A 10531-nucleotide genomic window follows, 5' to 3' on the forward strand; every position below is an offset into this window, starting at 1 on the left:
TAGAGCAACGGTCCTGCCCAGGCTGGGCGGGGCGGGGGGGGTGGGGGGGGAAGGAAACTTCCCAGGGCGGCTACGGAGGAGCCCCGATCTTTTCTCTCCTCGAAAGACCCTTCGCTCGGGGAGAGCGGATCTGGCAAAGAGAAAGTCTCTCGTTACAGGGAAAAAGGCTCGCCTTAAGTTAGCCAACAATACAAATCAGATAACAATGCAGAACAAACAGAATACCACAGCCAAGCAATTTCCATGTCAAACATCCCACTGCTCAGTACCTCCATTCGTAAGTGTGAATTGCAGACTAAGCTTCCTGCAAAGTCCACAGAGAGGTTAGTGCATACCTTCCCCCCACCCCCAGCCACCGGGTACCATCGCACCGCAATTCCGCTGGCGGAGCCTTTTCACCCCTCGCCTTGTCTTCAAATGGAAATGATTCCCATTGGCCCAAGGTGTCCATGTAAATAGGTGTAAATGAAACCAGATTATGCCTTTCTCTCCAGCCCCCTCCTCCCAGCTCCCCTCCCCCTGCTCCCAAGGCGATTGTCATATGATAGCAAAGAAGTGGCACATTAATGAAGCGCCTCTACAGGGGTCTTTTCTGCTCATGTCACCACATAAAACTATCAGATGGTTAGAGGAAGGACATGGAGGCAACTACTTAGCTCATCGCGGCTGCAGAGAAGCAAAAGAGCCTCTGCTACAGTCCAGCTGCCGGTGGTGTAAAAGAAGCTGATTCAGCCCGCGGAGGAGAAGGGAGGGGTGTACAAGAGGATTCCCCAAACCACGCCGGCTCGCTGCCTCCTCGGGACTAAACCGGAGCAGAGTGGCCGGGAAAGGAGCGGGAGACACGCCGGAGGAGCTGGGTGGGGAAGCGCCCGGACTCCCAGCTGCGTCCCGGATGCGGACTGTCAACTTCCCGCAACTTTAAGGTGGGCATATGCAGGGCTGGCACGGAGTGGGGTGGGAGACGAGGGGAGGGGATGGGGTGGGAGGGGAGGGGGTCCCCTTCTCCTCGCCGAGGCCAGAAGGCAGAGCCACCGCTAGAGTAACTTTACTGGCGCGGGCTGCTGCGGGGAGGCCAGGCTGAGCGAGGCCGGAGCTGGGCGATAGGCACACCGGTTTTCCCCCGCCGGCGGCGCAGAGCCCCGCGTCGGTTTCCCCTGCCCCCCTCCCGCCCCCCGAGGGCTGAGATCCGCCGTGCCCCGGCCCCGTGCCCGGCCCCACACCCACCCGCCGCCCGGGCCGGCTGCGGGCGCAAATACTCTCGGACTCACTCCTCTCCCCCCACCCCCGACCCCCTCCTTGTCGCTGCCCTTCTGCAGATCTCCGCGGGTCCCCTAGCGAAGATGCCTCGCCCGGGCAGAAACACTTACAGTGATCAGAAGCCTCCCTACTCCTACATCTCGCTGACCGCCATGGCGATCCAGAGCTCCCCGGAGAAGATGCTGCCCCTGAGCGAGATCTACAAGTTCATCATGGACCGCTTCCCCTACTACCGGGAGAACACGCAGCGCTGGCAGAACTCCCTCCGCCACAATCTCTCCTTCAACGACTGTTTCATCAAGATCCCGCGCCGCCCCGACCAGCCGGGCAAGGGCAGCTTCTGGGCGCTGCACCCCAGCTGCGGGGACATGTTCGAGAACGGCAGCTTCCTGCGCCGCCGCAAGCGCTTCAAGGTGGTCAAGTCGGACCACCTGGCGCCCAGCAAGCCGGCCGACGCGGCGCAGTACCTGCAGCAGCAGGCGAAGCTGCGGCTCAGCGCCCTGGCAGCCACCGGCACCCACCTGCCCCAGATGTCCACCTACAACCTCGGCGTGTCCCAGCCCTCCAGCTTCAAGCACCCCTTCGCCATCGAGAACATCATCGCCAGAGAGTACAAGATGCCCGGGGGCCTCGCCTTCTCCACGATGCAGCCCATGCCGGCCGCTTACCCCCTCCCCAACCAGTTGACTACGGTGGGCAGCTCTATTGGCACGGGCTGGCCCCACATGTACAGCTCCGGCATGATCGACACCGCCACCCCCATCTCCATGGCCAGCAGCGAGTACGGCGCCTACGGCGTGCCCATCAAGCCGCTCTGCCATGGGGGGCAGACTTTGCCGGCCATCCCCGTCCCCATCAAGCCTACCCCCGCCGCGGTGCCGGCCCTGCCCGCCCTGCCCGCGCCCATCCCCACCATCCTCTCGAACTCGCCGCCCTCCCTCAGCCCCACGTCCTCGCAGACGGCCACCAGCCAAAGCAGCCCGGCCACCCCCAGCGAGACTCTCACCAGCCCGGCGCCCGCCCTGCACTCCGTGGCGGTACACTGACCCGGGCCACCCGCACGGACTCCGCCGACCCCCTGCTCCCAAAGTTTCCTCGGAGCTCTCCGTCCTCCCTCCCCTCCTCTCCCTCCTTCCGCTTCTTTCCTCCCTCCTCTCTTCTCCTTTCCTCGAAAGCAGAGACAACTCCCCGCGGGAAACAGGTTTGCCGTTCGCGTGAGCAGCCTTTCTGCTTCGCCCCTTCAGCCGTGCCCTCCTTCGCTTCTCGGCTCCTTCCCTGGTTCTGAACTTTGTTTTCCGCTCTTCCGAGGCAAAAGGAACCGGCCCGGCCCTCTCCCCGCCCGGTAGGAACTGCCATATGCATCACTAGTTTTCCAAAAGTACTTCAGGCATCTTCGATCTTCCGGGGACCAGGCAAGCCTGGCCCGGCGGTGTCCCTTCCCCCTCCTTTGTCTGGGGAAGAGCAGGGGTTTATATCGGACCGATCTCGAAAACCATAAACGGTGTGAAATGGCCGCAGTCTCGCCGCAGGAGAGCAGCGACGTTTCCAGCCTCCAAGCAGCAAACGCTTGGATCTTGGAAACGGCGGAAAGTGCTCGTGTCCTTTGTGTGGGTGCGTGTGCGTGCCCGCCCGTGCGTGTCTCGCCGCTCCGCGAAGGGCAGGATTTCCGCGGGGCAAGGCTGCGGGGCCGGCGGGCTCAGCCGCCCCGAGGCAGGAGCGGGGCGCTGGCGGCCGGGGCCCGCAGGGGAGGGAGGCGGCGAGCGGGCGAGCGGCGGGCGGCCCTGATGGCCACGGCCGGGGGCGCCGGGCGGTGCGGGGCGAGCGGCGGGAGCAGGGGGCGGGCAGCGGAAAGGCGCCCGCTCACGCACTCCACTACATACCTACATTGTTTACAAAGCGCCTGGTTTAATGTAAATAGTGAACTTGCATCCGTACTGTAAGTCAGGTGAGGTCCCCTCCGCTGTACCTGTTGTAATGTGGATGGTGACTGTAGTTTTCAGGTGGAAGAGAGAGAGAACTTGATTTGCCTGTTAACTTCTGATTAAGCTGAAGGTGTGGGGAGCTGCGGGTTTCTTTGGCTTTTAAATTTTGTAGCTATTTATTTCATAGCTTAAAAACAAACAACAATAATGGTCGTAATAAAAATAAACCTGTTACCAAGCACACAACCCGACACAGCTTAAGAAAAGCTGCTGAAATCACTGGTAAAACAAGGAGAAGTAACACAACAGCAGGTAAAAACTGTGGAGGTCATCCTGATTTCTGCTGGAGCTTTGCAGACAAGAGGGGGCCAGGGAAACTGTAAATGTTTGTGCATAGGAATGATTATAAAATGTGTAAAATGCACTTTTGTTTGATATACTCCTTTCTAGTTTTAGGTAGTTTGCTGGAAACTGAACTGTTGTTCTGTTGTGAACTGCTTAAATTAAGAAAAAAAAAAAAAAGAAAAAAATCCACAAACGGCATTAGCATCTATTGAAACTGTAAAGACATTTCTTTTTAACTTTTTTTTTTTTTTTCTGTACAGAATAAGCATGGCATTTTAAATATTGGTGTTCTTGTTCCCAGCATGTGTGTTTTAAGACAAAGGTTAAAAAAGTGTCTACGTTAAATTATGAACCTAGTCGTCCAAATAATATTTTCTCATTAAAATATGTAAATGCAGATATAGTTTCTTATTTGTCTTTTTAAAGAGTTTACACGAGAAAAGTAAAAGCATTAGATCATGAAAAAGGAATGACGTTATTCCAATATTTAGATAATCTAAACAGCCTGCTCACGGGAGGTTACTATAAATACAGTTATTAACATACCATAACATGTTAGACAAAACTGTCATTGTCATCGGTTTACCGAAGAGATAACATACATAAGCGTGCTCTGTGGTCTTTATATGTATCTAGCTATACACACATGCATACACACAGATGCATTCTTGTCCTATACGCTCATACCGAATATAAACACGTATTACATTTACGCCTGTGTGTATGTATACTTATCACCTACATACTCCCAGTTAAATTTTCTCTAAAAAGTCTAAAAATTAGTGAGCTGCTACAGTACAGAGCAAACATAATTATCTTGAAAGAATTAGTTACTCTTTAAGACTGAGAATACTGAATTTTTGTCAGCTGTGATTTTTCTTGCAAGTGGCATCTCAAAATCTTTTTCGAGTAAAAGTGACCTATTGTAGCCTTTTACCTGTCGTTTAAACCTCCTCAAGCATTGCAGTTACTCCAGCCACTGCTACAATTTCTCCATCTTTATTGATGACACTTTCCAAAACTGGCGGGTTACAAACTCTAACACTTCAAATTGTACCGGTTTTCTGCAAGCCAGTATACAGTCCCTTTTAAAAAGTAAGGGCAAAGTAGTTACAATGAAAACTGGATTCCGGGCACCTTCCAGTAGGGTTCTCCAATCCTTTTAGGGATTTTTACAAGGATTCTACAACTGTTGAAAATGACAGAAACAACCTAGTGAAATTAGTAAATAAGTGTCTCAGAGATGAGGCAGTGTGAGCTAAAAGTGCAGTTACGAGACAACCGCATACTAAAAGGCTTATTAGCAAGCAAACGCCATTGTATTCTAATGAACCGACAGGATTCACTAATTCTAAGGCACTGATGCTACAGAGGTTTTGTCTCTGCCTGATCTCTCTCTGAATTTCTGGACCGTAAACGGCACAAGTGACATCCCCATTTCCTTATTACAAACTGCAAGGTCCTTCCAAAGTTCTAAGATTAATGTAAAGGATAATTAATCCAGTTGCGACCATTTTTTTAAAAGAGAACGGACCCAACACACAGAAAAAAAGGTGGAAAATACATGAATCATTGGGCTGATTAAAATGCATGAAGCTGCTAAAGCTTGTCAGATGGGGGACAACTGAACTCATTCATCAAGTCCAACCCACGATTATATCAACACGATCAGCTAAAGAAAGCATTCAAAACTTATCACCAGATCAATGGACACATAACTCGACAAACTTTTCCTAAACAAGCAATGACCTACATTTTTAGACGACGAAGACTCTTTCTCCTTCTTTTCTTTTTTTTCTTTTAAAACCTAGCAGTGAGAACAAATCCTCAAAGATGAAATCCGAGCTCAGCTAAGAAGATGAAGCTGCACTTTCAGGGTCTTTTTTAAACTATATAGTAATCAGCGGAGATAATGATCTGAAAAGATTATGCCCCAAAGCAAAATATTTTCAAAAGGTGCGATAGTTCCTCCCTACATAATCCGATAGTGAGACTCGCAACCGAACTTTTAAAAGTGCCGTTTTCCTCATTACCTCTGCGATTGCCCGAGACCCCGCTCGCCACCCCCGCCCGGCAGCGCGCAGCCCGCGCCCCTACGCGCACCTCTGCCCGCACCCCGCTCCCGTAAATGTTGCGATGCTTATTTCAAACAAATACGCAGCTCAGCGCGTCGCTAGAATTTACTGCTCTGACTTGTTAAATCTCCCTAATGGCTCAAGTCCAATGTCAATAAACACAGATCTGAAATAGAACGGCAAGAGACAACAGCGCGGAGGGAAGGGGCGAAGGGGGGCGAGTGAATCAGCCACGGCCGAGCTCTCCGGCGTGTTTAGACATTTCGGGGCAGTCGGGAGGGGGGGGATTTCTTTATTTTTTATTTTATTTGCCAGCGAGACATTATAAGCTAGGCGTACTCTATGCAAAGAGACCGTTCATTGCAGGCAAAAGCTCTTTTCTTCCGGAGGATGAGTGTAAGCCCGGCTGTGCAAGGTAAGCCCGCGAACCCAGTCGTGCTTGGCGACTCGGGTTTGTGCTCCATGTGAGTGCACGGTATGTGAATCCTTTCTCGTCGAGATTTTTTTTTTTTTTTTTTTTTTTTGGTTTTCTTTCCCCTCGACGTGTGACAAGACACCACCTCACAAGACTGAATCTTCTATTGAAGAAAGTCAGCTCTTTCTCACTCAGAATATTTATTTTCCCTCGGACCGCGCCTTGCGGGGAAGGGCGGTCTGTGCCAGGTAGGGAGAAAAGAGCTCCCCGGCGACCCCTGCGCGGGAGTTTTATGAGCCAGCCTTTCTTCAGAAGTGGTCCTTGGGAAAGGGAGAAAAAACTTAGCAGCTTCATCAACTTCAGTGCCGAATTATCTAGGAATCTTAATATAAATGTCACTTTGTGGGTTGGTTTTTTTTTGTGTTTTGTTTTGTTTTTAGTAACAAAAAGAAGCCGAGGCTGTGAAGCCTTGGAGGGGCTGTATTTGTTTCTTTTAAACTAACAACAAATTATCTAATTAATATGTTTCAATTACAGCATGAAAAAGAGAGGCTTTGGACCGCCTGCAGTGGGTTTACAATAGCCCCAGAGCCTACTATAAGAATTTACAATAACTTCACATCTGTTTCTTTATTTCCCACTTTTCGAGTCTAAAACTCCTCTCGAAATCACTTCAAACCGTGGCCCAAGTTATGAAATATGGTCTCTCTGCCAGGAAAAAAAAAAAAAAAGGTGGAAAGAAAAAAAGGACAAAACTTTGCAGATCGAGGCTTCATTTGCAAGCTAGAAAGTGAAAGCCCCATTGAAGAGCATTAAACAAATATATTAGAATTCTGTCACTTTATGCAATTGAGTAGATCAAATAAAGGGTCCCAGGCCACTTCATTCACTCTCATTCACTTGAATAGAAAATGCAAAGAATAGCAAACCTAGACTGGGCCACCGATGTAGATTTAGCCCTTTTTTTCTAAGAGACAAAAAGGCTGAATTTTCACAAACACATTGCTGACTCGGGGACTAGGAAACCAGCACTGAAACCCCTTTGGAATTTAAATTCATTTTATCTTCCTCTCTCTTTCTGGGTCCCCTTGCGCTACAGGGCGAGTTGCACTGGCACCCTCGCTTGGAAAAAATACAATACAACGCAACACAACAAAAAAATAAAGGCTCCGGATTTATCAAGCCGAGCCACGGTACAGTTTGGAAGATAACGTTTTTGTTTTCAAAGAGAAAATCAGGAATAATCCGCCCTTTGCCCAAGCTGCCCCGACAATCGCAGCCCCTTCGCGGGACGCCTGGGCAAAGCGCTCCCGCCCGCCTGCCCTCCCTCCGCGGCCGGCCGCCCCGGCGCGCTAAGGGCACTGCGCACATGCGGAGGGCTGCCGTGCTGCGCGGGGCCGGGCCGCGCCCGCGGGCGGTGGCAGAGCGGGGAGACCCCGAGACACCCACCCCCCACCCTCCGCTTCACCCCGCGCCCCTGGGTGCCGGGGCGGCCCCGCGGCGCTGAGCCCCCCCGAGACCCGGAGCCATTCGGCATCTCCTGCCCGGTGCCCGAGTGGGCAGCAGGGAAACGGCTGCTGCCTGCCGAGGAGGCCAGCCCGGGGAGCGCCGGCTGCTGCACCCGGGCCGGGTGACCCTGCCCGTCCTTTGGCAGCATTTTGATGTGCAGGTGCCGTTTCTGCCACCGCCGGGGGCCTCAGCACTGAGGCAACCCGAGCAGGGCAGAGCACCCCTGCACCCAGGGAGAGCCTCGCCTTCTGCTCCCTCACATGTCCCTAACATGGCCACTGCCAGCAAGCACCGAAGTGTTTGAAAGGTTAACTCATACCTCAACTGTGGGCACTACTAAATAAAGGCTCTTAATTTTGTGCCATTTAGAAGGGCCTCGGTATTTATTAAGTAGTAACTAGAGTATTTTGCATTAATTAGAGCAGCTCCTTAGAGAGACATTACAGCCAAGACTAATCTTACACCACAGGAAAATGCTCAGCGTTTCCGCTTCCCCAGCTACCACAGCCACAGCCAGCACAGACCACCTGCACCTCTGGGCTGGTCTGTAAACAGCGACCTGTCAGCATCTTTCCCAATGATGAAATCAAGGCACTTTGAGGGGCTGCAGCTTCCATCCTCCTTGCTTGCTTTAATGGCTTCTGGATAGACAATAGATAAATAAGGAGGGAGTAAGCCCAAAACTTGGCCCTGGTTCAACCCCTAGGTGTGCCCAGCTGCCCTGCTCCTGGCGGCATGAGGCACCTTCTCAGCTTTTAAAACTGCTAGTATGCCGAGTGCCTGCCAGAGGATTTGGGAACTCTTGTTCCCAAGGCTGCTCCCCTGAGCAGGCCCAGATGTTAGTTCCATGTTTTAACAGTCTAAGCTACTAATAATTTACGGGGCAATTTTATTCCTACTATTAGCAGTTCCACTGCACTACCGATTAAACATTAAACAATTATAAACTCAAATGAAATAAGCAAAAATACACCAAAGCCCCTGTTTTGGAATGCCTGAATGTGAAAGCACACCATGTCATCCAGCGGTGGCCAAAACTAGCTGTTTTAAAGGTTAGGTCAATGTTAGGCCAGATGGGAAACTCCGCTGCGGGATATCAAGGTGAACAAAGCGCCTATTTCACATCAGGGAAGACAATGCTCCGTTGCCAGCTGCTGATGGCAACCATCTCTTCAACCAATTGCAAGCCCACCTCTTCCACACCACAGATGTGCAATTTCTACCAACTAGAAGAATATCACCACCAGATTCTCTCCCACCTCTTCCTGTATTTCTTTCCCATGTAGCCTTTGAGGCTCTGGCTGGCAAATTGCACTTGTAACTTCTCAGCTTAATGATGCTGGTTCCTGCTAGCAGCGTACTGAGAAACTGAAAGGTACAGTCAGTATCCCAGGGCCTTTAAACAAGTTACCGCCTCATCCCCCGGAGACATCCCTCCCCTCGGGCCAATGGGGGAGACTGTTCCCCAGGCTTTTCACACGGGGGTGCTGGACCTGTGGGAACAGCACTTGCATCACCCCTCCCTGTGCTCTCGCCACTCCTCAGCCTTGCACACGATCGGGCTGTTTAGACCAGTGATACGGTCGCTCACACACAGAGCAGGAGGATGGGATTAGGCCTGCATGGCCTCGCTGAAGAAGACCACAAATGCACAAATAGTTTGTGTTTCCTCTCAATTTGTGCTTGCTGTACTTGAGCCCTTGCTGAAGATATTTTCATAATTAACCCTCCTAATTACCAGGTTAAGGAAGTTCTCTGAAGAATAAGGAGGAGGACCAAGGAAGGGTTGATCCCTGTTACATGTAAATGGGCTCCAAATTGCTGTTTTGTTGGTGGCTACAAGAACTCTAACAGAGTTAGGGTGGAATTCTAACAGATACAAAAGCAGTCATTTATGGTTTCTACACCTGCAAAAAGTTGTTAGTAGTCATGTTAATGTCTTTATGGAGCTACAGCTTCTTCATCTTTGCTAGACCTAGAAGGGTCAGGTATATCTAGAAGCTCTGAGAAGCAGACATACCCCTGAACGTACACAGGGACAATCTGGATCACATCCAGCTGCTTCCTCTGCTAACCAAAGGATGTATTTTCAAAGTAATTTTCAACCATTCATGATTTGAAAGACTGGCACCAGTATTTTCTCAGAGGAAGACACACAACTCCTACAACAGACAATTCTACAGGGAGGAAAGAGTTTGTTCCTTCTTGCTTGCCTATCACTGCTGAGTTGTCTCATCTATCAGTCACACAGTCCTCTAGTTACAGCGTGGTTTGCCTGAGTCATGCTTGCAAATGCCTTCTACAGTAGATGTGCATTTCAGGGTAAAATTTTAATTGCATTAGAATACACAGAAAGTTTGTAATGAAATAAATAGAGCAAGGGCTTCACCATCAAGGTTCTTCAGAACATTCAGATGGTTTTCTAAGTAGGTAAGTAATTTACCTTTCTCTCAGTTTGGAGTCACAGTCAGTGGATATGGTAGGTCACATACAGTAGGCACACAGGTGCTTTAACGTTGTGTGGTCATGGGCAACTTTGAAAACTTTGGAAAATGTCTACATTCTTTTAAATGGTCCTCATGTCCTTAACTGTTAGTTTAGTGCTTTCAGACCATAAGCCAGAAACTTTTTTTTTTTTTTTCACTGCCACAAAAGAACTGGCCAACAAAGAACCGAACCCAGAATATTGGGCCCTATGTTCTTCTCTGCCTTCGGTAAAGTTTTTTTTTTGTTGTTGTTGTTTTGTTTTTTTTTTTTTTTTTTGTTTTTTGGGGTTTTTTTTTGAGTGCTTGTAGGAAGAAAGGACAGCTCAGAATCCATTTTTATAACTGCTAGGGTACTTTTTTCCAAGCTGTGGACTAATCTATCTGGACATTAACAAAATCACAGTCCTAAACGCTTCTGAGATAAAACTAGAACATTTGAGAAATTCTCTCTTCTGTGCTTTGACTCCACTTTCTCAATGGTGAGGAATTTTTCAATTCCTTTTGCATTGAAAACCACATTAT

At 49.9% G+C, this 10531-nt stretch overlaps 1 protein-coding gene across 1 annotated transcript; it reads left to right on the top strand.

The window, feature by feature from the left end:
• Positions 1–841: 841 nt before the first annotated feature.
• On the top strand, positions 842–3017 carry FOXB1 (forkhead box B1). The gene is made up of 2 exons (XM_032990136.2): positions 842–923; positions 1317–3017. The coding sequence occupies exon 2, from the start codon at positions 1341–1343 to the stop codon at positions 2301–2303; it is 963 nt and encodes a 320-aa protein (XP_032846027.1). The 5' UTR covers positions 842–923; positions 1317–1340; the 3' UTR covers positions 2304–3017.
• The last annotated feature ends 7514 nt before the right edge of the window (positions 3018–10531 follow it).

This window comes from Tyto alba, unplaced genomic scaffold (genome assembly GCF_018691265.1).
Source record: "Tyto alba isolate M040663 unplaced genomic scaffold, T.alba_DEE_v4.0 Super-Scaffold_41, whole genome shotgun sequence".
In the NCBI taxonomy this organism is placed as follows: Eukaryota; Metazoa; Chordata; class Aves; order Strigiformes; family Tytonidae; genus Tyto; species Tyto alba.

Bases quoted from the DNA above. Each gene is read 5' to 3' on its own strand.
- FOXB1 (XM_032990136.2), top strand. From the start codon at position 1,341: ATGCCTCGCCCGGGCAGAAACACTTACAGTGATCAGAAGCCTCCCTAC.